Raw genomic sequence first — 26,707 nt, 5'->3', positions numbered from 1 at the left:
AATAGAGACTAATATCTCTTGGAGAGCCAAAATTCTTATTGCTCAGTTAAGGATTAATTCTCATCAACTCCGTTGTGAAACAGGGCGTTGGAAAAGGCCAAAGGAAGTGTGGGAGGAAAGGGTATGCATTTTTTGTTCTTTTGGAAAAGTGGAAACAGAAAAACATTTCATTTTAGAATGTGAGGCCTTCAAAGACAACAAAGAAAGTTATGCAGATATGCTAGCAACTAGCTCTTGGGATAATCTCTTTAGCGAGGGGTTTGTCGAGAAGCTGGGAGCATTTATTGTGAAGCTTCACAGAAAAAGGGCCAAATACATGAAGTAGATGAAGAAGCAATCTGTCCCATAGACTATCTTTAGCCTCGTAAATATTAAAATAATTTTTTTTTTTTTTTTTCCTGACTTCCACCTAATATTGGTGAGCAAACCCAAAAGATAACAAATATGCTTTAACATAAACTAATGACCCCAAAAGTAAAAAAAAAAATTAAACTCATAACTTCTAAATAACCAATGTGCTTTAACATACTTTAACCTAACCCAACCCTCACCGCTAACACCATTGATCCATATTCATCATTGAGCACTCAAAGTATAAGTATCATTGAATATTCAAATTAAAAATCATAAATCACTCAAAATTACCCGGAAAAAAAAAAAAAAAATCTCGAAATTGACTGAAATTTTTTTACTATTCGAGAAAGAAATTCTTTTAACGTACAGGAAAAAGAAGAAAGAAATTCTTTGTAAAAGTGAAGTCAAAAAGTAATTCAGTTATGCCCATAGATTATTGTTTGCGTGGGAAGAGCTAGGAATTAGTTTTGATCACGGCTAGAGTTTTGATCCACTCAACCTGAAATATCCGCCATTATAACAACACACAGAGTGGGCTTAACTTTTGAGTTTGGAGCCTGCTCCTGCCTTTTTTTTGGGCCCAAAAATCATAATTGTGGAATGGTTGGAGACGAGTGAAAATGGACAAGATATACAACTCACTAGCTAATAATCCTCGTTTATTGGTGTTGGACTCGAGAAGTTTGCTATCCTATAACGCAGGTCACATTAAAGGATCATTTTGTATCACAGTCTCCTCCGATGGGAAGAGCTTGCAGAAACTGGCAGGCTCTCCCTGGTCTTCCAAATGCTGGTGGGATCGAGATGTATTACTTGTCACTTCCACCGCCTCTCCCTCTCCCTCGCCCTCCCAATCTCCCTCTTCCGGCAAGAAGAAGAAACGCAGGTTGGAGGAGAAGAGCTCTGATGCTGATGCTGTCCTCCAATTCTTGTACAAAGAGAATCTTGTGAAATCCCTTCTCATTTTGGGTGGAGATGAAACAACTATGACTACTACTGGTACATTTTCGATTCACCTACCCATCTTTTCTCTCAATATATTTCAATTGAATTTCAATGGTGTTTTAACAAGGAAATGCATAAATTGTTTAGACAAAATGGCAATGATGGTTTTTAGTGGTGTTGCTAAAGTTGATTGATTGATGGTATTTTGATGAAGCTCCAGTCTGTAAAACAAAATTTGGATTATAATATGCCTCTTTGTTTTGCGATCTCCGTTTTATTCATCAAGTTCGATAGGTTCTGGTGTCGGCAGTTTGCAATTTAATGCTCAGGACTGAAAAACTCATGGGATAATTGTCCTTGAGTAGATATAATAGGCTAATTCGCATATAGGCCTCCAGAATCTAATAATTTTTTTCTTTGAAGGCTGCTTTGAGAAATATCCCGATATAGGCTTCTTTTCCAAGTCGTCGGAAACAAGAAACGGGAAACGAATCACGAGCAAAATTTGGAAAATCTCAGGTTTCTGGATAACTAGCGTTTTAGGGTTTTTCAATACATATGCAAGCAGAAGTCAAAATTTTAACTATCGTTAGTCATCCTCCAAAAAAATTATGAAAGCATTATTGTAGAGCTCTCCTAAAGATTGCTTTTACTTAAATCAAATGTTAAATTGATGAACGCATGATACAACGCACATGGATATGAGATAGAATCTATAATTGTGTTCTATTTTCTGTTATTTATAGGTAGTAATTGTTGCCTATTTCTCAGTGGTTGAACAGAATAACTATAGCAACTAGGCATTTATTTGACATAAAAGCTTCCTTTGTCTGTTAATAAAACAATATATACATCGTTTTTAGAAAAAAAACCCTGCCACCACATGCACTACTAGAATACGAAAACAATAAAAACTCAAAAATGGGCTATCTTTTTGTTGAAAAACCCGTAAGTACAATAACTGCAAACCGCAGTAGTATAAACATATAAGTCCAACTAAATACAAGGCCCAAGCATAAACACATAATCAAGCAGCAGCGGGCAATAATCCAGCATCCTGTGGATGCTCATCTCTGTCAGTTGGGGCTGGTCCCCTCTCTGTAGCAGTAGGCATATTCTCAATCACAGTTATATCCTAACCATAATTGCTTGGTTTAGGGGACTTGGTAGTCTTGAACATGGACAGAGACAGCGTTGGAAATGTGTCACTATACTGAGACAGGAGAGGATGCCAGCTGTGTCTGCATTCCCACCTTTCTTTAACCAATCAGCCTGCTCTATGGCATAGGCAAAGCCTGTCTCTGCCACATTATGAGTATTGTGATCATGCTGACTTGGCAAGGATGCACCATGTGGCTATTACAATAACATGAAAATCGAGCACATAAGAAAAGCAAGATAACTTGAGAGAGTTCTCCGCATTGCACTAATTAAATGAGAAATGAAAGCCTGGTTATAAAGGGTTGCAAACTAATTGAGGTAATCCCCTTTATGAATGTGAGATAGACCAAGGTCCGAGACACACACTAAAGTAAAAGAAAACATAAAGGCATAAATAGCCAAAACTCAAAATGACTTTATTAATGCCTGTGTCTAATATCTGGTTGACCTTAATTATTCTGACATTTGCTTTAACACCCTCCTTTAATGGTCAATCTACTAACTACACCAAGTTTATCCCAAAATTTTCTTATTTGTCAGGACCCAAAGACTTGGTAAAAGTTTTTGCAGTTTCATCTTCTCTTGGACAATAATGCGTCTCAATAGACCCATCCTCTATAAATAGTTTGATGAAGTGACAATGTATTTCAACATGCTTGGTACACTAGTGGAAGATTGGATTCTTGGCTAGTTTGAGCACCTTTTGATTGTCATAGAACTGGGGTGTTGGCTCTGTCTATTGCATATTCATATCTGAAAGCATACCTCGGAGCCAAACTGTCTCACATGCACCTTTATATTTTTCTTTAGTTGATGAAAGGGCTACTGCATGCTAGTTCTTGTTGGTTCATGTGACTGCACTCTTGCCAAGGTTAAGAACATATCCAGACATAGATTTTCTATCATTGACATAGCTTGCTCAATCTGAATTTGTATACCCATACAACCTAGGAACTTTATTTTGTTGTACAAAATGCCATGGTCAAGTGTCCATTTGCATATGTCACGCCCTCTTTGCTGTAATCCAGTGTTCTATGTTAGAATTCCATGAACCCCAGGTCTGGTCTATTTCTTAAGTAGGAACATAAACACAATAGCAATGCCTAACTTCAAACTTTTACACAGTGGAAATATACCAGCAATTAGATCAATGATAGTACACAATAATTATGCCCAAACTTATTTTCTTATTTGCCCATTAATAAGAAAATCCTGAAGGCTTCTGTACAAGGGACAGTGGCCCTTTACATCCCTGTACAATGCCAAATATACAATCTGTCCTTTGACTAAATACATAGGGCTGATGCCAATTCCCTTAGGTCCTCCTTTTCCCAAAATACAACACCTACAACACTTAATTCACAGTTGTAGCACTACTAGGGCTTAACCAACCCAACTGAAATGATCAAAACAACAATTTACTCACCTGGGTATCACAGCAAGAAAAAAAAACTTTCTTAGGTTTTGATGTTGCTTCCATATGCATCACAGTTGAGAAAGCCAGGCTTTTTGCTTGGATCTAAGGAAGCAAATTTTGTTTAGACAGCCATCAAGAATGGCTTGGGGCAAAGCCACCTGTAGCTGTCAGCAAAGTAGACATATTTAACAGAAACAAGGAATGAAAATAACAGTGCTATAGCTATATTTTTCAATAAAGACCAATATGAGAAGATATGTGCTGTGTTAACAAGTGTAGCTGAAACACTGCACAGATCTCTAATGCATGATAGTATAACTCAATACTCAGAATGACCCTTTCTGTGTCATAGATCAGTGATCTTCCTCTAAGATGACACTTAATCAAGCCTGCAAAATAATACCGGTTTAATGGAATTCTTTAGATGCATCTGGGCTTGTGGGAAGTTCATGCTTGCTACTAGTGGAAGACGCAACAGAAAATTGATGAAATGAGGTTGACTCCATCAACTTAGAATATTTTGTGTTGGTGCACTTGAGAAGCTGATTTTTAGGGTTTGATAAGTCATTTGCTTTATCCCCTTTCCTTTTCATGGTTTTTTTTGTGTTTTTTATGAATAATCATTTTTTTCCCATAATTTTGCTGGCCGTTTCATGTAGCCAGAAACACTGCAAGGAATGGCCAAAAAAAGTCTACATTTCTCAGAAACATGTTCCTGGCTGAGATTCCCGTTTTTCTGCTCATCTTTGTATGAAATGGTGGACTTATGTTATGTTCCTACTAGCTGGTAACACTGGTTTGAAGTATCTCTTCCATCTTTTCTTCATATGTCACCAGCTTGAAATGAATGAGCAAGCCCATTTCTACAATGGAGTTTCTTCGGCAAAGATGAAGTATTTAAATCTATTTTCTTGAGTTCAATGTGAAGCTGTTGTGAATAGTTCTTACAATCTCTGACCTTTTTGACGCTTATGTTTCCCATGTTGTCAAACCGTGTGGCAAGATCAACAAAGTACATTTGTTGAGAACAAGTGAATTCCGGAGCTAATTCCAAAGGTGAAGGAGACATAAGAGAGAATCATATGGTTGTAGCCATCCTATCATATGTCAAAATCATTTATGTTCTTGTCTGGAGACGGGAAGTGAACAGATGTCCTGAAGATTGCATGTTGCCTAGCCATTTGTTTAATGGTGGAATGTAAGAGAAAATCTCAGAGTACCTTCGGAGATTTCTCCATGAGGATCTACAGAAGTAGCCTAAAATCTGGGATTCTTTGTTTGGATTGATGCTAGTAGGAAGCTCAGGATGCCTCCAAAAATGACTGAAAAATATTCATGTGATGGGGGCATTGTCTCGTTTTGCAATTTAAGCAAGTGTCATTTCACTTGTAGATCTTCTAAAATACATAGCATCAACTTCTATTCCTTTAAGTTTTTGCAATATATTTGTATTCAAACCTTGGCATTATTCATCTTATTCAATCATGCCATTTGCATTCAAAGTGTGGGTTTATTTTCTTGATAGAACATTGTCCTGGTAATTTACTTACAATATCTGTCTGTTTACTTCAACTGTGAAAACTGAAGCATTGATTTTACCAAATTGGGCATGAAGTGGTGACATTATATAACCCTGCAATATTCATGTCTTGTTCTGATAATGTATGTTCTTTAGATTTGTTTTGGGCTTATGATTGCAACCAAGTTTTACCCTCACGTAAGTTAAATATTTTTTTAGTGTGTTCCTTTTCATGTCTTGTAAAAAGTTAAAACCCTAGGGCTCTTTAATTTGTTGTGTACTCCTTACCTTCTAGAAAGCTACATGTCCAAATTGATTCTTCCTATTACACATGTATCCTGTAGACTTAATAATAGATCTTATTCTTCATGATTTAATTACCTTGGTGATTTTTCCAGTATCTTGAGAGGTTAGATATGGGTTTGGTGTTATTTTCTCTGTGATGCATTATTCATGTTTAGATTCTGTTTCGTGGAACATATATATGAGATTTATCATCCTAAATACCTGATATTATTTTCTTTGACTGATTCTTTCTGTAGCTGGGGGTGCTAAGGTGAACACATTTTCCGCTTTTGCAAAGCAGTATCCATTTTTTGTTACAAAATCACATAAAGCAGCCTTGGTTTCTGGATATCCATCAGAGGTACCTCAATGACACTTTCTCCATTATGGTTATTTTGTTTTAAATGACAAAGCAATCGATTTATCTCCTTTATTTCTTTTGTTTCTGCATTTCATAAGATACTATCTTTTTCCTTTTTAAAATTTTCATATTTCTAAGATAAATTCTGCTTTGCTTTGATTCATTAATTTTGAGACTATGTTGAAACATTTTTATATTTTTACTTGAGAATTTCCCGTGTGAATTTATATGAGTAATACATTGTTGATGTTTGGACTTTTAGATTTTACCGCAGTGCTTGTATCTGGGTGACATGGAGAATGCAAAATCTGAGTCACAACTGGAAGAGCTTAAAATTACTCATGTAGTAACCATCCATTCGGAGTGTATCTCATTCAAAAAATCTATTGTATGCATGTTCTTCGAGCTTGCAGGTCAAATATAACTGCACTTTTCTCTGAAAGTAAGAACTTTCATTTTTGCATCCTTCTCTTCTTGTAAATGATGTGCAAACTTATAGCCTAGGAAACATCAGATTTTTCTTGGAGTTTGGTAGTTATGTTGTCTGCTACATTAAATCACTGCTTCAAGCATGCAATATTGGTTTGCTGTTATAAATCTTTTGATTGAGAGAGTGTTTTTGTTTTTGTTGATCTTTGTAGATGAGGATCAGATATCTCAGTTTACTAATTTGAGTTACAAAATGTAGATGAGCCAACAGCAAACATAGCGCAGTATTTTGAGCCAGTGTACGAATTCATTCAGGGCATCGAAATGAAAAGAGGAAGGGTTTTGGTTCATTGTGGTGCTGGTGCAAGTCGATCAGCTACTTTGTGTGCAGCTTATTTGATGCGAACAAGGCAGTGGGGGGTTGACTATACACTAAAGTTTGTATCTTTCTGGCAATCTCAATTATGTGTTATTTTTATCTTTTACTTTGGCTCCATGTCGGCATTGTAAGCCATCTTTGAAGGATTTGTTACATCTTTCAACCAAACTGATTCGATTTGAACTTGGCCTTACTGACTTTTAATCTCTAGGCTTCATCTTAATAAATTTTATCTTGATTTACATCAATGCATTACATGTTTGTTTTGGTTGTTGGTATGAAAGTCCTGGTTGTTGGTATGAAAGTCTGCATGGAGGTTTCTAATCATGTATGATTAATATATCTTGATATTGTACATAATCAATATCTCAAGTTGTTTTTGAAAACTGCACCATTTCACGAGTGTCACATTAGATAACAAATGTTTCTTTTGTAATGACGCCTCCCCTCATATCTATCCACTTTCACTGGCTTACCTGGACAAGATTCGACCTCCTAGGTGACCTTAAGGAAGTGGAATCGACGGAAACCCACAACACAAACCTTCTATACCAGCTACAGGACTCCCAGAAGCCTTCCCAGTTATCCTCATAACTAGTCCCTGGGTCCCACTGAGTTTTAGTGAATCAAACCCTTGGACGCTCCCTTGATATGGACAAGGGTGTGTCTGGGAGGCTCCAGTCGCTCCCACAACAAGGCCTGGGTGCGACTGGGGACTTTTCTCCTCAGTTGTGCCTGTGACTCCGAGATTTGTGCCACTTTTCAAGCCCAGAATCCAGGTCACTGCCCAGAAACCCTTGTAGCTTTCAGAATCCATAATTTACATGACAACAAGACTTACAAGCCAAAAACTGGCTCCAGGACTAGGCTTGACCATCCCCAACCGGGATTGACATTCTATCAAACACTTGGCATCAATGCAATCTACAGGACATGAATACAAGACAGAGCATAAATGACTGATAACTCATATGAGACTTGACAAGAAGGATCACCACCCTCTTCCCTTAACTGTTTTGACATCAATTAGGTCTTGCATCCATTATCCTTTCAGTTACAAGTAAATACATGAAATAACCATGACAATAACCAGTCATATAACCATGCTTATAACCAACATTAAACCATGTAAATAACAATGAGATAACAACCATTAAAGCCACATAATAACAAGTACAAAAGCAAGAGAACTTAGCTTTTATTAAACATAGGCAAGAGCCAACCAGGTTCGGGACTTCCATGTACCACCCGACCATAGACATGGCTGAACCAAATCTTTATTTCAGCCAATCATCCCTGTGCCATATTCCAAGCATGAATGTGGGATCTCATGGAGAAATTAATCCAAAAACAACCAAGGGAATCCAGAGGTTAAACCACCTCCACCCTCACCAAACTGTGATCTCACCAAAATTGGCACCTAGGAATTTTCTGTTTCCTTGTCTCTTAGGCTTTACCGCAATCCACATTGGATCACTAGGCCCTAAATCGAGACTCCCCCCTTCACGCTTTACCTTGTATCCCACCAAAACTGGTCAAGGGATTCCTTGGCCTTTGAGAATTTTCTTGAGACCACCTTCGCTTCATATTTCGAAACTATCCGACAATTCCAAAGCTCAAAACTGAGAAAAAATCCCATCACACCATGGCTATCTGGAAAAAGGCAAGGCAAGGCTGAAAACCACTGTCATAACTCGGCAAGACCATGCCACTGATAGCCAGAGAACCAAATACCAACATGCAAAGCCATGCATGTCAAAACCAGCTAGGAAATCACACATGCAATATGTTACCTGCAAGTATTCCTGCTGAAGCTGCTTGATCCTGCTCTTCCTTGCTTGCTCTTTGCTTTCCTTTCTTTTCCTTGTCCTTCCTTTGCTTGCTTTTCCCTTCCTTGCTCCAAAGCTAGAATGCTCCAAGAAAAATCTGTGTCCAAGAGTGTGTGAGAGAGAGAATAATGAGAGAGCTCCAAAACTGAACTAAAAAAAGGTTACAAATTGATCCTCATAAGCCTTTTTATCAACAAGGCTTCTATTTTCTTCATTTTCCATTACTTTCCTTCATTTTCCTCCTCACATGCAAATTGTGACCTTTCACCTTCCATTTCTCATATTTTCCTTTATTTTCATAAATAAATGTGCCAAAATATCTTTTTGCCTTTTTTAGTGCCTTAGCCATTTGCCTTTGCCAATTTCCCTTAGCCATAAACACATCCCGTGATGCCCACTAGTATATCTTTGCCCAACATGCAGCTTGGAATAAGTGTTCCTTAACCGTGGTCTTATTTTGCCTTTATTAACTTTTATTAGATGAACTTTTAACTAGGGGCTGTTACAAACCCCTCCCCCTTGGGGAACACTGTCCTCGGTGTTAAACCACACCAAGACCTCAGCAAAATTGCTGAAAAGCAAAAACACTACCAATGGAGCTTTATAACTTAGCTCGTTGCAGTATTTATAATGAATGACTTGCTCAAAAGCAAAACATCATGACAACATGACAAGATAACAACCATATCGCTTATTGGAGCTTTATAACTTAGCTCATGGTAATATCTACATCCATATACATATACCAAAACATCAACAAAACATATGCCAAACATATACTAAACATCATACCAAAACTGCTTTGCCTCCATCGGCAAACAAAGAAGGATACATGGCCCGCATCTGATCTACCATCTCCCATGTAGCTTCTTTGGGCCCAAAGTGCTTCCACTGCACTTTAACTTGCTTTATGGCTCTGTTCCTAAGCATGAGTTGCTTTCGCTGCAATATGCACTGAGGCTCCAATTGGAATTCTCCTTATTGCTCCACCTACAATACAGACCAATCAATATCATGATCAACATCCTTTATATACCTCTTAAGCAATGAAACATGCAAAACATAATGGACTTTCACTATTGGAGGCAGTGCAAGTCGATAGGCCACTGGTTCAATCCTTTCAAAGATCTCAAAAGGCCTGCAATATCGTGGTGCCAACTTGGCACATGATCCAATCCTCAAAGAGCTCTTCTTGGGCTTGATGCGTAGATACACATGCTCCCTAGCCTGTGTTGGTCCACATAACTCTTCTGTCTATCCTGTGTTGCCTTTAGATTCTTCTTTATAACCTGCATTTCCTGTTCCATGTCTTCCAACATATCCAGTCCAATAAGTACCCTGTTCACTGGATCACTCCAACTAATGGGAGTATTACAACTTTGCCCATACAGTGCCTCAAAAGGACTCATCCTCAATGACACCTGATAACCATTGTTGTATGCAAACTCAATCAATGAAAGATACTCCTCCCATCTTCTCTGTTGGTGCATCACGTACATCCTCAGCATATCCTCCAAGATCCCGTTGATACTCTCTGATTGTCCATCTGTCTGTGGATGATAGGTTGGTTGTACTTAAGGCTAACTCTGCACCCAAACCTGCAAATAGCTCATTCCAAAACTTGGAAGTGAACTTTGCATCTCTTTCGACATAGTCTTCTTCGGAACACCATGTAATCCCATGATCTCCTTGATGAAAACCCGTGCCACCTCACTAGCTGAATATGTAGTCTTCACTGGAATGAAGTGAGCTACCTTGCTCAACTTGTCGACCACGACCATAATAGAATCATGCTGTCTCACTGTCCTCGGAAGACCTGTAATGAAATCCATGGAAATGACCTCCCATTTCCATTTCAAAATCGGAATAGGCTATAGTAGACCACCTGGATGCTTACATTCTGCCTTTACCTACTGGCAATCAAAACATCTAGCCACAAACTCTGCCACTTCTTTAGATTCGACCAATAGTAGAACTTCTTCACCGCCATCAACGTTATCTGATATCCTGGGTGACCCGAGTATGGCTTGACGTGAAACTCCCTCAAGATAAGCTTCTTGAGCTCATTGTAATCCGACACATAGATCCTGTCCTTGAATCTCACCAAACCATCTGCCGTGAGATGATAGTCTGCATCCTGATCACCTGTACCTGTACCTGTACTTTGCTGTAACTTGTGGATAATCTCCATATACCTGTCTTCCTACTGTCTTGCCTGTAAGATCCTATCCTGTAAATCTGTCCCATAAGAGCTCATAACTGCTATATGATTCACCTGTACCTTCTTGCTAAGAGCATCTGCAACCCGGTTCTCCTTTCCCTTAATGTATTTGATCTCGAAGTCAAACTCACTAAGGGTAGCCAACCATCTAGCTTGCCTGGCATTTAGATTTGGTTGGTCAAACAAGTATCTCAACCCACTGTGATCGCTCATCAATACAAATCTCCTGCTAAGAAGATAATGCCTCCACATTTTCAAGGCGTCAATAATAACTGCCAACTCAAGATCATGAGTCACGTAGTTTTGCTCATGCTCATTCAACTTCTTGGACTCATAGCACACCACCTGTCCCTCCTGCATAAGGACTCCACCAAGTCCTCTTTTACATGCATCTTAAGGACTAGAGCATTGGTCAACAACTGCTTCAGCTGCTCAAAACTAACTGCACATTCTTCTGTCCATTCGAACTTCTTACCTTTCCTCTGCAAGGATTTCATAGGATATGCAATGCGTGAGAAGTTCTTGATGAACCTCCTGTAGTAACCTGCCAATCCCATGAATGATCTCACCTCATCCACATTCTTAGGAGTTGCCCACTCCATGATGGCCCTTATCTTTTCTGGATCTACTGCTATGCCTTCCTTGGAAATAACATGTCCCAAGTAATGCACCTCTGTCTGAAAGAAGCTGCACTTGCTAAGATTGGCATACAACTAATGCTCTCTTAGCAATCTCAACACTGCTGCTAAATGCTCGACATGCTCTTCTTCATTCTTGGAGTATATCAAGATGTCATCAATGAATACAATAACAAACTTGTCCAGATAAGGACGCAACACACTATTCATCAAACACATAAATGTAGTTGGGGCATTAGTCAAACCGAATGGAACTACAACAAACTCATAATTCCCATACCTAGTCTTGAAGGCAGTCTTGTAGATATCCTCTTCCTTGATGCGTACCTGATGGTATCTTGATCTCAAGTCGATCTTAGAGAACACTGTTGCTCCCTTCAACTGATCAAACAAATCATCAATCCTCGGCAATGGGTACCTGTTCTTGATCGTCACCTTGTTTAGCTACCTGTAATCAATGCACAATTTGAGAGTACCATCTTTCTTCTTTACGAACAACACTGGTGCACCCCAAGGTGATACACTTGGCCTAATGTATCCATTGTCAAGCATCTCCTTTAACTACAATTTCAACTCTACTAGCTTTGGGGTACTCATCTTGTAAGGTGTCTTCGATGTTGGTGCTGCCCCTGGCACCAACTCAATAGAGAAATCTACTTCCCTGTGAGGAGGTAACTCTATAATCTTTGCTGGAAACACATCCTGATATTGCTGCAATACAGGGTACTTCTTGAAGATTTATGAATCCTTGACATCTTTACCCTTGTCACTAGATATATGCACTGCAAACATCACACAACCTTTTCTGCAACTACGCTTAGCCTGCATAGCGATAACCATCCTCACTGATGTAGGCTTCTTCTTTCCCTACAAAATTCTCTTTTCCCCATTATCATCCAAGCACTAAATGGCCTTGTTGAAGCAATCCACTTTGGTCCTATGAAGGTATATCCAATCCATACCCAAAAGCATGCTATACGATCCCAATGGAAGTACATTCAAATGTGTTGCTGTAGGCATACCATTTAACTCAAATGCACAAGCTCTTACCCAATGGTGAACTCTCTTCTTTGTACCTGTAGTCAACTGTACAAACCAAGATTTTGCATGCACTTTTTTTTCTCAAACCACACTTATCCACCAAATTGGGATTAATACAACTATAATTAGATCTAGGATCATTCAAAATAGAAACAACTTGATCACAAGGCTTATCGTCCATCTCGATGATAGATGCTTGGTGATGCGCCTGCCTGTTGTCCACAACTGCATAAATTCGAGGAATGCTATGACCAACATCCCCAACTGTATGCACCTCCTGAGCACTATAGATCTGGGGTCTACCACCTTGATATTGCGGACAATCCCTCTTACGATGATCCTTGCCACATATCCAACACTGCAACGGTGCTCTACCATCACCTCTAATTTGTTGCTCTCCATGTCCCTTCTCAACTGTATTGAACTTCTTGTAAGGGACCACATTTTCTTTCTCACCTACATCTTGAGGTCTTCCTCGCTTTGGTGGCCATTTTCCTTTAACTTTCTCATTTCCTTTCAAGTCACGCTTAGGCTCAAATTTGTGCTTTGACTACTCATAACAATGTTTCAGCTTTCAGATGGTCTCCTCCAACAATCTAGGCTCATCGAACTCAATCCGGTCTCTGTATGCTACTAGCAGTCCACTGATGAATCTCTGAACCTTGGCCTTCTCCTCCTTGAGGTAAGGCACATATCTCAACAACTCCAAGAACATGCTAGTATACTCATCATCTGTCATGGAACCCATCTGCAACTCATAAAAATCCTTAGCTCTGTCATCATAGTACCTTTCCGACAAATACTTCTTCTTGAAGAGCTTCTCAAACTCATTCCAAGTCAAGTCATCCTCCCGAATACCTTTAACATTCTTCACATCCTTCCACGAGATATCTATTTTCCCGTTAAGACTGAAAGTGACTATCTTTGCTTTCATGTTCTCTGTATAGCTATGCAATTTGAAGAATTTCTTCAACCCAAGCAACCATGCCTCAACATCTTTTGACTTCTTCATCTCTCCATCGAATGTAGGCGGCTTTACTTTCTTAAACTCCTCAGGCAAGTACTCACCCTTCTTGTAAGGATGATGACGGTGATGACTATGATAATGTCTCCTAGAAGTGTAACTAGAATGATGCCCATACATACCAGTCCTCCTGTTAGGTGTGTCCAATGATTTTCCACCTCTACTTGTGTCCTCTGCTCTCTAAACATCCTTTGTTCGGAACGAGACCTGCTACCATAGGCTCCATTGGTATTTTCTTCCTGCTCCTGACTGATTCTCATCTGTCCTTGTTTCTGCAACTCTAACAAGCTTTGAAGGATACCTGCATTAACCTCTATCTACTTTTCCTGAGCCCTTACAAGTCTTTCCTGAGCCTCAACCAACCTGTCATTCTCTCCATTGCAACTTCTTATTTCAACTGTCAAGCTCCTCAAGGTATCTTCCATACCAGGAGAATGCTCATCTCCTTGCTGCCCAACTGATCTGTAAGGAGAGTCACGAGAGCTATAGTCTACCATTTTGCTCGTCATCCTTGATTCTCTTCTTGCAAGTATATCATGTCATGAAAACCAAATAGATACCAAAATAAAATTTATACCTTATTGTTGTTCAAGGGAGGCTTATCTCATCTGCAAGATCAATCCACATTAGCATGTACATGTATAAACATAAGCATATATGGATATGTAACATTATCAACACATAACATCATGCATGACCATACCAACAATATACCCTGATCCCATGCATGACGACAATGACCTTGACAACATCAGACTTTTCCCATAGAGAGCACAACCCGCTCTGATACAACCCTGTGGTATCAGATATGACCTAAAGAGAGTGCAACCTGCTCTGATACCACCCTGTAACGACGCCTCCCCTCATATCTACCCACTTTCACCGGCTTACCCGGGGTAATCATGAGATGAGGGATTACTATGACAAGATTCGACCTCCTAGGTGACCTTAAGGAAGTGGAATCGATGGAAACCCACAACACATACCTTTTGTACCTGCTACAGGACTCCTGAAAGCCTTCCTAGTCATCCCATGACGAGTCCCTAGGCCCCACTGAGTTTTAGTGCATCAAACCCCTTGACGCTCCCTTGATATGGACAAGGGTGTGTTTGAGAGGCTCCAGTCATTCCCACAACAAGGCATGGGTGTGACTGGTGACTTTTCTTCTCAGTCTTGTGCCTGTGACTCTGGGATTTGTGCCACTTTTCAAGCCCAAAATCCAGGTCATTGCCCAGAAACCCTTGTAGCTTTCAAAATCCATAATTTACACGACAACAAGACTTGCAAGTCAAAAACTAGGTCGAGGACTAGGCCCGACCATCCCCAACCAGGATTGATATTTTGTCAAACACTTGGCATCAATGCAATCTACAGGACATGAATACAAGACTCTACATAAATGACTAATAACTCATATGAGACTTGACAAGAAGGATCACCACCCTCTTCCCTTAACTTCCCTTAACTGTTTTGACATCAATTAGGTCTTACATCCATTATCCTTTTAGTTACAAGTAAATACATGAACTAACTATGACTATAACCATGTTTATAACCAGCATTAAACCATGTAAATAACAATGATCCGGATTTAAACAATTACGCAACAAATTACAGATATAACCATAAATACAAAGATGCAGTAGAAATAACACTTCATTTCATTAATATCAAACACTGAAATATGCTTACAAACAGAATGGAAATAAGACTAGCTCGGGCGATGGTAGCTTATCTTTGAGAAGAGATGTGGTGGCTACATGCCTCTGAACTGTGTTACAATGAGACTCAAAGGCCTATTTATTATTGAGAAACAATGGAAAACCTTGAACATCCAAAAACCTAACCCTAGGAGATGAAGCGCCAAATTGTGGGCCCCGTTTAGGTAATTGGTACTTCAACTTCCCAGGGTCGTAACTTTGGCATACGATCTCTGTTTGACGCACACAATACCTTGTTAGAAAGAAAGATATATCTGAGGACTGCAACTTTTGCATGACCAACATTGGTCTATGACCCATGTTGGTTCCAGTTTTCCCAAAAAACGTCGTTTAGGGCCTCAAAATGGCTCTGGAAGTTCAGGACCTGAAAAACTGCCAAAAATAGTAAATTGTGCTACAAATAAGGAAACTGAAAAACTGAAAGAAACAATGGTGGGGGTCCATGTGGAATAGGCGGGTGGCCACCAATATCCACTTGGATCAAACAATGAGATAACATCCATTAAGGCCACATAATAACAAGTACAAAAGCAAGAGAACTTAGCTTTTATTAAACATAGGCAAGAGCCAACCAGGTTCGGGACTTCCACATACCACTCGACCATAGACATGGCTGAACCAAATCTTTCTTTCAGCCAGTCACCCCTGTGCCATATTCCAAGCATGAATGTGGGATCTCATGGATAAGCCAATCTAAAAACAACCAAGGGAATCCAGAGTTTAAACCACCTCCACCCCCACCAAACCGTGATCTCACCAAAACAGGCACTGAGATCACAAAACCAAATCGAGCTTGGAATGCGTCCAGACTTCATCACTATCCTTGAGGAATTTTCTGTTTCCTTGTCTCTCAAGTTTTACCGCAATCCACACTGGATCACTAGGCCCTAAACCGAGACTCCACCCTCAGGTTTTACCGTGTATCCCGCCAAAACCGGTCAAGGATTCCTAGGCCTTTGGGAATTTTTCTGAGACCACCTCTGCCTTCGATTCCGAAACCATCCGACAATTCCAAAGCTCAAAACCGAGAAACAATCCCATCACACCATGGCTATCCGGAAAAAGGCAAAGCAAGGCTGGAAACCACTGTCGTAAGTGTCCAAGAGTGAGAGAGAGAGAGAATAATGAGAGAGCTCCAAAACTGAACTGACAAAATGTTATAAACTAATCCTCATAAGCTTTTTTATCAATAAGGCCTCTATTTTCTTTATTTTCCATTATTTTCCTTGAATTTCCTCCTCACATGCAACCTGTGACCTTTTACCTTCATTTTCTCCTATTTTCCTTTATTTTCATAAATAAATGTGCCAAAATACCTTTTTGCCTTTTTTAATGCCTTAGCCATTTCCTTTGCCAGTTTCCCTTAGCCATAAACACATCCAGTGATGCCCACTAGAATATCTTTGTCCAACATCAACTTGGAATAAGTGTCCCTTAACTGTTGTCTTATTTTGCCTTTATTAACTTTTATTACATTAAGTTTTAACCAGGGGCGGTTACATCTTTTTAAATTTTAAGAGAGGGAGTTGTTCTAATGTTGGCAAACAGATCTTTCAAAAAAAATTATATTCAAGAACAACCTGAATACCCCTTACAACCATGGAAAATCAAAACAGACATTACCTGATATCTGTTGCAAGATGACTAACTCTTCTTGCGTTTAACTTTTGGCATGTTCCTTGAAGACATGTTTCATATTTTCAACTTTTGCCAATACACAGATGCACAACTAACCTCCATCTTGTCCATCTTGTCCATGATGGCTGGTGTTAAAATTCAAAGTTTAAGGATTATGTTAGGTTGTATATCAGAAACAACAGTCAGTCTAAGATTAGCTCTGCTTGTGAGAGCATTATAATTTTTCCAGTTATCCTTGAAATAAAGTAGTTTGCAACTCTGCTGCTTGGTTCTTGTATAAACTCTTTATATAGAAAATTATCATATTATGATTTCCTTGTATCCAAAATGCTCTTTTATGTTTTTGGGAGTAGTGGGAATTTATTTTCTCTAATTGAATAGATACATGCTGAATTTTTTGTGTGTTAGAAACAACTCGTAAACAGATCTGTTTTTAGCATTTTCCTAGTGCTATGGTTTGAGGCATTTTATCCAGTTTATGGACTACACCTGATATTTATCCCGATAGAAGTTTTTATGGTCAATGATATTGATACTCAATTGCTTTAAATAGGTACTTAAAGGAGCGGCGCAATCAAGTCAACCCCAACATGGGATTCATTTCAGCATTACTTGAGTATCAGAAAAACCTGTTGTGTTTGCCAGATAAAGCTACTGTAAATTCTGCTACACAAGTTTGCAGTGATTTTAAAGTGAAAAACAATACTGCTTCTGTCCATGACTCCCAATTAGAGATTCAAAAGGTATACTTGTTTGAATTTTTTGGATGTCTATTAATAATTTTCCTTAAAGAAGAAAACTTGTAAGATAGATGATTTTCATACTTACATCTTTAAAGTAAAAAGTACAACTGATAGTTATTATGTTTGTTTATAATTCTTATCATATCATATGGATAATGTGCCTTCTTGTGGAAAGAGCATAGTCATATCCTTCTCTGTATCCCATCAAAGCAGACTACTCATGAATTATACCAAAATAATTCAGAGAGTATTTTAACATAGCTCCAAACTTGAAAACTTGCAAGATAGATGATTTTCATACTTACATATTTAAAGTAAAAAGTACAACTGATAGTTATTATGTTTGTTTATAATTCTTATCATATCATATGGATAATGTGCCTTCTTGTGGAAAGAGCATAGTCATATCCTTGTCTGTATCCCATGAAAGCAGACTACTCATGAATTATACCAAAACAATTCAGAGAGTTTTTTAACATAGCTCCTCTTCTGGTTATGAAAGTACCCCTTAATCTCCATGCCCGGGTACCTATTTGCAGGCTTACCGTGGGAATCCCCTTGCCTTTTGTGGATCGCTCCTATTGCTTTAAGTGTTTTTAGACAGCGGCTCAACATGTCTACTGTATTACATGTATTTGGGTACTCTGTGTTGAGAGGACAAGTTAAAGTGCTCCCTTTTATAATGTTACTATAGAAATTAGAATATCTGCATATGTACGTATTTTTCCACATTCCCAAGATGTGCATTGTTTTACATGTGATTCTTGGAAGGAGTTTTGGAATAACTCCTGTACTATTCCACTGTGCAAACATAGAAATTTGCATGGCTTAATGAGCTATGGATTTGCTATACTCATAGTTTTAAAATTCGGCCGTTTCGAAACCGAAACGGCCGAGTTGATCTGTTTTGTTGCCCTCATGAGTGACTTGGTAGAAGAAACGGCTCGTTTGGCCAAGTCAGCCATGACTCGGCCAACTCGGCCGTTTCCATACCGACTCGGCCGAGTCACAAACAACGCCCTGTAACCCTAGTAAAACAACGATTTAACAATTTTTTAATGATTTTTTAAGGTGTTTGCTGATTGGTTTGGACTCCAATGTGTTTTATGAATTAGTTAAATGTTATTTGGGGTCCATTTCCCCCTCCCAAACCCTATTTAACACACTCAAATGCTCTCTACTATTGATATGCTATTCAAGTGACATTCTCCTTAATCTTCATTTTCATCCTTTTACTTAAATTTTTAACATTACCATGAAATGACTCGGGATGTTTGAGAGTGGTTTCGGCCTCATTGGATTTCATATGGAGAAAGTAGAATTTTAGATTTCATTCAAAATCCAGCAGACTTATCAGTTTTTCAGGATTTCAGGATTGGAGGATTGCAATGTTTCCATTGAATGTTGTCATGTATTAGGGTATGGAACTCGTATTTAATCAAGAGCACCAATCCCTCTATTTACCTTGATGTTAGTGACATTGGTTGTCGAACTCCTCTGGGATTTGCTCCCAAACCAGGAGCTTCTGAAAATGTCGCTCCCACTCCCGTTTTCGCTCTCGCTCCCCACTTTCGCCCCTGCTCCCAAGTAACACTGAGCCAGATGATGTTGGCAACTCTAGCAGTAGCCAGTAGTACTTGTCACAGACTTTTGTTGTAGAGGCCATTTATAGCCTCCTTGGTTATGTGTTTTTGTTTTGATCTCTATATCATCATCGTTATGTATTGGACAATGCACTGGGTGCCATTTTGATATAATGGATATATTCATGAGCCTACTTTGATCATATGTTGTGTTCTATCTATATTCTAATGCTGTGTGTTTGGAAACATGAATGAAAATCTTTAAAATTATGTGTTTTTATAAAAAATAAATATTTAATGTATTTTGTACAACGACCGAGTCATTGAAATCGAGCCGGCCGAGTCGATACCGAGTCGGAGTCGGAGTCGGAGTCGACCCTTGGCCGAGTCGAAGTCGGAGTCGGAGTTTTAAAACTATGGCTATACTCTATGGTAGTTATGTGTAGTCTCTTTATGATTCTCTATAAGTCAATTTGAAATATGGAGAGTAAAAAAATGAACCTTTCTTTTGAGTTTCCACACACTTCCTACTTTAATGGGATTTCTAATTTTTTCAAAACAACCATTTTAATCAATTGGATTAGAGAGGGATGTTAGGCCCTATGGTGCATTGATATGTCAAGAAGAAATAGGAAGCATCATTTCCATATAATTGGTGTCTGTCCCTGGATGTCTGGCAGCCCTTCGATTTACCGCTCTGCCATGCGCTCTGCATTCCCGCAACCTGTCCAGTCTGTTCAGCTCTCTTCCTTCTCCCTGTGTCCACCAATTACCTCCTCAGCTGAATTTTCGCTGGTATGACGACTTCTTGGGGTGGAGCCCCACGCTCCTCTGTTCCCCCGCGTCAGCCTGGCTCCTTTGTGCACCCTGACGCAAATCCCTCTACAATACCCACGTTATCTGCAAAAAATGACACACAACAGTCCAAAACTGCTGATGCAACCACGATGGACCCTCCGGTAGGTCCAGAACCTGAACAAAGAAATATGAGCACCTGTAAAGCAAACTCCTTGGCGATCCCGAGGTTACATATTCCACCAGTCATGTTATATCCAGTTCATGCAGGACCACGCCCTGATATGCAAGTTCATTGGGGTTTGGCCTACAAAAAAGACTCTTTTGTATTGGATAGCTCAGCGGTGGAGGCCGAAAGCCCACTACGATGTCAAGCTCAGATCCAAGGGCTTCTTCTTGGTGATATTCTCGCACTAGGAGGATCTCAATATAGTAATGGAGGGCAGCCCTTACTTTCTCAACTCGGCAGGATTGTACATGAGGCAATGGACTCCCCAATTTGTGCTAGACAAAGAGGATTTCTCCTAGGCTTAAGTCTGGATCCGACTTTATTCTTTACCCTATGAGTACTGGGACAAATAAACCCTCCAGGACATTGTCAACCGTCTGGGTAAATTCGTCTGCCTCTCAGAACAGACTCGACGAGGCTTCTACATGGCCTATGCCTGGATTTGCGTCTACATGGACATCTCTAGATCCCTCCCCGAAGCCATAACCCTCAAATCTGAAGATAGAGTCTGGTTCTAAATGCTGGACTATGAGCATGTCCTGTTCAGATGTTGGAAATGCCACCTGCATGGTCACTTATTCAGAGAATGTCCTCTAAATGAGGGCTTCACGAAAATAGCTTCCAAGTGGCGACACATGAAGAAACAGGGCCGTCCAACTCAGCCCGAGCACCAAATGACCAACAACATCTTTGGAGCGTTGGAGGACCTCAGAGAGGAAACCCCAGAAAATCAAGAGGCACAGAAAGAAGTTGAACCCAACATGACTCCAGGACAACAAGTTGTAGAGGACAAGGGCAAAGGATCCATTGAGATTGATACCCCTGATTAGAGGAATACCCAACCTCAAGATGAGGACACCCCCATGACGGAAGAAGAGGACTTTACTGATTTGGGAGGGTTAGACTTGATAGCCATGGAGGATGCCGCCGAAATGCAATAAGTACCATCCCTGACAAGCAGATCAACCTTCTAGCCGCAACTCTCCAAAAGGCCAAAGCCAAAATGTAGTTAGGGGTTCAAACCATCACAACAAAAGACGAAAAGAAAAGTGGCAAAGAATTCAAGAAAAGGGGTTGGAAGTCCACTCTCCAATGACTAGACACCCTAGGCCACAAGCTTGTTGAATTAGGGCAATACAAGCAAATCCCAGAGATATATTCCTCTCAAATTGGAGTTTCCCCATGACGATCATCTCTTGAAACTTACGGGGTCTGAATAGCCCCTCCTAGCAGCGCACTCTAGGTCGGAAGATCTAGCAAGATCTCCCAACAATTTTGCTAATTCAGGAAACCAAGTGCTCCAACATAGATTTTGCTTCCATAATAGCCAAAATATGGAAAACGACACACAACATAGCAGTGGACACAAAAGGAGCCTTGGGGGGCCTAGATATAGCCTGGAATCCATCACAAATAGGTATGGAACCTCTCTTCCTCAACCCTGTTGTTCTCACTCTTCTTTTCACTTGCTAGGCACAAACATACATGGCTTTCTCTCCAACATCTATGGCCCTCAAGCTCCCTCTAAGAAACAAGGCATGCTTCGACACCTTAACTCCTTGAAGGACCAACTAGATCCAAATGGATCCTAGGCAGTGACTTCAACATCATCACCTCTATAAAGGAGAAAAAAGGAGGCAGAAGATAGTTAGAACAAGAATCAGAAGATCTAAGAACCTTTATAGACGAGGCAAGCCTGGTGGACATGAAGACTACCAACGATCTCTTCACATGGAACAACAAAAGAGGCAGATCTGCTTAGATCTCATTGCACCTAGATCACTTTTTAGTGCCAGAGCCCCTCCCATCATCGAGATCGGACCACTAGCCCATCTCCCTATCATGGAGGACTTTTGGCAAAACCTTGAAACGTCCCTTTCAGTTTGAACAATTCTGGCTCTTGGACCCCAACCTCATCCTCAAGATTGAAGGTTGGTGGAAAACAGTGAACCATTTCAAAGGTTCCAAGATGTACATCTTTCAACAAAAGCTCAAGCAGATCAAAATTCTACTAAAAAAATGGAACAAAGAGGAGTTTGGCAACATCTTCCTCTACAATACCCATGTTATCTGCAAAAAATGACACACAACAGTCCAAAACTGCTGATGCAACCACGATGGACCCTCCGGTAGGTCCAGAACCTGAACAAAGAAATATGAGCACCTGTAAAGCAAACTCCTTGGCGATCCCGAGGTTACATATTCCACCAGTCATGTTATATCCAGTTCATGCAGGACCACGCCCTGATATGCAAGTTCATTGGGGTTTGGCCTACAAAAAAGACTCTTTTGTATTGGATAGCTCAGCGGTGGAGGTCGAAAGCCCACTACGATGTCAAGCTCAGATCCAAGGGCTTCTTCTTGGTGATATTCTCGCACCAGGAGGATCTCAATATAGTAATGGAGGGCAGCCCTTACTTTCTCAACTCGGCAGGATTGTACATGAGGCAATGGACTCCCCAATTTGTGCTAGACAAAGAGGATTTCTCCTAGGCTTAAGTCTGGATCCGACTTTATTCTTTACCCTATGAGTACTGGGACAAATAAACCCTCCAAGACATTGTCAACCGTCTGGGTAAATTCGTCTGCCTCTCAGAACAGACTCGACGAGGCTTCTACATGGCCTATGCCTGGATTTGCGTCTACATGGACATCTCTAGATCCCTCCCCGAAGCCATAACCCTCAAATCTGAAGATAGAGTCTGGTTCTAAATGCTGGACTATGAGCATGTCCTGTTCAGATGTTGGAAATGCCACCTGCATGGTCACTTATTCAGAGAATGTCCTCTAAATGAGGGCTTCACGAAAATAGCTTCCAAGTGGCGACACATGAAGAAACAGGGCCGTCCAACTCAGCCCGAGCACCAAATGACCAACAACATCTTTGGAGCGTTGGAGGACCTCAGAGAGGAAACCCCAGAAAATCAAGAGGCACAGAAAGAAGTTGAACCCAACATGACTCCAGGACAACAAGTTGTAGAGGACAAGGGCAAAGGATCTATTGAGATTGATACCCCTGATTAGAGGAATACCCAACCTCAAGATGAGGACACCCCCATGACGGAAGAAGAGGACTTTACTGATTTGGGAGGGTTAGACTTGATAGCCATGGAGGATGCCGCCGAAATGCAATAAGTACCATCCCTGACAAGCAGATCAACCTTCTAGCCGCAACTCTCCAAAAGGCCAAAGCCAAAATGTAGTTAGGGGTTCAAACCATCACAACAAAAGACGAAAAGAAAAGTGGCAAAGAATTCAAGAAAAGGGGTTGGAAGTCCACTCTCCAATGACTAGACACCCTAGGCCACAAGCTTGTTGAATTAGGGCAATACAAGCAAATCCCAGAGATATATTCCTCTCAAATTGGAGTTTCCCCATGACGATCATCTCTTGAAACTTACGGGGTCTGAATAGCCCCTCCTAGCAGCGCACTCTGCGTCGGAAGATCTAGCAAGATCTCCCAACAATTTTGCTAATTCAGGAAACCAAGTGCTCCAACATAGATTTTGCTTCCATAATAGCCAAAATATGGAAAACGACACACAACATAGCAGTGGACACAAAAGGAGCCTTGGGGGGCCTAGATATAGCCTGGAATCCATCACAAATAGGTATGGAACCTCTCTTCCTCAACCCTGTTGTTCTCACTCTTCTTTTCACTTGCTAGGCACAAACATACATGGCTTTCTCTCCAACATCTATGGCCCTCAAGCTCCCTCTAAGAAACAAGGCATGCTTCGACACCTTAACTCCTTGAAGGACCAACTAGATCCAAATGGATCCTAGGCAGTGACTTCAACATCATCACCTCTATAAAGGAGAAAAAAGGAGGCAGAAGATAGTTAGAACAAGAATCAGAAGATCTAAGAACCTTTATAGACGAGGCAAGCCTGGTGGACATGAAGACTACCAACGATCTCTTCACATGGAACAACAAAAGAGGCAGATCTGCTTAGATCTCATTGCACCTAGATCACTTTTTAGTGCCAGAGCCCCTCCCATCATCGAGATCGGACCACTAGCCCATCTCCCTATCATGGAGGACTTTTGGCAAAACCTTGAAACGTCCCTTTCAGTTTGAACAATTCTGGCTCTTGGACCCCAACCTCATCCTCAAGATTGAAGGTTGGTGGAAAACAGTGAACCATTTCAAAGGTTCCAAGATGTACATCTTTCAACAAAAGCTCAAGCAGATCAAAATTCTACTAAAAAAATGGAACAAAGAGGAGTTTGGCAACATCTTCCAAGAGAAAGAAACTCTCAAGAAAGCCATGTCCACTCTTTAACAAAAAATCATTTTGAACGACCGCTCTGAGGAAACTGATGCCACAGAGGCAGACCACTCCAAGCAATTAGAGGATCGCTACAAATAGGAAGAAATTTTTTCAAAGCAAAAATCTCGAATCCACTAGCTCAAAGAGGGAGAACACAACAACTCTTTTTTTCTTAGATCAACCATTCAACACAAAGCTTCCAACCGCATCACTCTTCTTAAAACTGAGGTTGGAAACATAGCAGAAAAACAGGAAGACATTGAACAGGAGCTTGTCAACTACTTTTCCAATATTCTTCAAGAACCTCTTTTGCAGCAAAGAAGCCATCAACCAAAACACGACAAACATCCCTCAACTTGACTCTGAATACCAGAATCTAGCCCTCATCAAACCAGTCTTAGAAGTAAAGATCATGGAAGCTCTCAATCAAATGGCTGGCAGATGGCAGAGCCGCTGGCCCTGATAGCTTTATTGTTACATTCTTCAAACAATGTTGGCATTACCTTCATAGCGAAATTCATGAAATTGTGGAAGAATCGAGAAGCAACAGGACCATATTCCTTGCATTCAATGCCACCTTTCTTGCTCTAATTCCAAAAGAGGACAATGCTGCTTCTCCAGGTAAATATCGACCCATAGCCCTTTGCAATGTTATTTACAAAATCATAACCAAAGTCATTGTCAATAGGTTGAAGCCCCTTTTCTCCCTCTTCTTATCTCTCCAGATTAATCAAGCTATGTCGAAGGCAAACAAATTCTTGATGGTATCCCACGAGGCCATCCATTCTCTCAAAACCCTCAAGAAGCTTGGCATATTGATAAAACTTGACATGTCCAAAGCCTTTGATAAACTCAACTCGGAATACATTGAATGCACTCTTAAATCCTTGGCTTCTGCACCCACTCGATCCAATGGGTCATGTCGCTTATCACCACACCCTTCTTCTCCATATTGGTCAATGGCTCCCCTCTTGGCACCTTCCTCCCCTTCAGATGCATCAGGCAAAGAGATCCCCTATCCCCCTTCCTCTTCATTCTCATGGTTGAATGCCTCGGTCGATCCATAAAGTTTGCTCCGCAGAACGGTTCATACCCACCAACAATTTGTGGACAACACCCTCCTCATGAATCATCCTTCAGTCCAGGAAGCCAGAGTAGTCAAAGCTATCCTTGATCTCTTCTCCCTTGCCTCCAGAACCTCCATCGACTTAGACAAATCCCAAATTTTCTTCTTTAATACCCCAATCATCACCCAAAGGAACATTCAACGCATCCTCAGTTTTTCCATTGCTTCCCTTTTGTCCAAATTCCTTGGAGCCCCTCTCACGAACTCTGCCATCAAGCAGTCCTCCTGGCGTGTTCTCCTCGACAAGATCTCCTCCAAACTCAACTACTGGACTTTCCGAGCCCTCAACATAGCCAACAAATTGATCCTTCTCAAATCGGTCTTGCAAGCCATGCCTATCTACTTGTTTTTAGGTCTAGAAGCCCCCAAATGGGCCCTCAAAAGCATCAGGAATCTCTAGCGTTCATTCTTCTGGGGAGGAGAGGATTTGAAGCACTAATGGCCACTGGTAAAATGGGAAACTCTCTGCCTCCCAAAGGCCCATGGTGGACTGGGTCATCAAGACCCAAAAATTGCCAACAAAGTTTTGGGTGCTAATATCTAGTGGAAATGGATAAAGTACAAAATGGAACCATGGGCCCAACTTTGGCATACCAAAAATGCAAGAAATATGCCTCAACAGGACCTCATACGTTTTACCACTCTCTCCCCCAACTCCCTCCTCTGGAACTTAGCCAACTAGAACAGATCTCTGGTCCAAAGGCATTGCTTTTGGTGAGTTAGAGATGGAAGAACAACCAATTTTTGGAATGACTCATGGCAACAATAGCTAATCCTAGCCAATGCCCTTCCCACCCCCCTCAGCCAAGCCCATGCCCTCAGCTCTGGTCGCACCACAGTTCAGTAGTTCTGGTCAAACTTTAAAGAGTAAATGGGCTCAAAACATCCTCAGTGAAGAGGAAGGCCCTGAACCCAACCAAAATCTCCTTCAACAAGAGCTTTTGAAAAGAACCATTTGATCCAATGAAGGGAATGACATTCTTCATTGGGGCTAC

At 40.5% G+C, this 26,707-nt stretch overlaps 1 protein-coding gene across 3 annotated transcripts in view; it reads left to right on the top strand.

Moving 5' to 3' along the window:
• Nucleotides 1–790: 790 nt before the first annotated feature.
• LOC149218029 (uncharacterized) overlaps nucleotides 791–26,707 on the top strand; it is a 43,410-nt gene continuing 17,493 nt past the window's right edge. For 2 of the 3 annotated variants that reach the window (XR_016249126.1, XM_089383752.1), the window contains exons 1-5: nucleotides 791–1,353; nucleotides 5,939–6,042; nucleotides 6,305–6,455; nucleotides 6,731–6,908; nucleotides 17,516–17,705. Coding sequence is in view for 2 of the 3 variants with exons in the window: in XM_089383752.1 (XP_089239878.1) it covers nucleotides 975–1,353; nucleotides 5,939–6,042; nucleotides 6,305–6,455; nucleotides 6,731–6,908; nucleotides 17,516–17,705 (1,002 nt within the window). In the remaining variant the exon portion in view is untranslated. The remainder of the gene's footprint in view (nucleotides 1,354–5,938; nucleotides 6,043–6,304; nucleotides 6,456–6,730; nucleotides 6,909–17,515; nucleotides 17,706–26,707) is intronic. The other variant, XM_089383753.1, reaches the window with a different exon arrangement.

The sequence above is a fragment of the Pinus tabuliformis genome, chromosome Q, assembly GCF_031772625.1.
Source record: "Pinus tabuliformis cultivar Carrire ecotype Pingquan chromosome Q, CPIR1, whole genome shotgun sequence".
NCBI classification, from domain to species: domain Eukaryota; kingdom Viridiplantae; phylum Streptophyta; class Pinopsida; order Pinales; family Pinaceae; genus Pinus; species Pinus tabuliformis.
The sequence above is the reverse complement of the archived record's forward strand: the minus strand, read 5'-3'. Positions and strand labels throughout refer to the sequence as shown.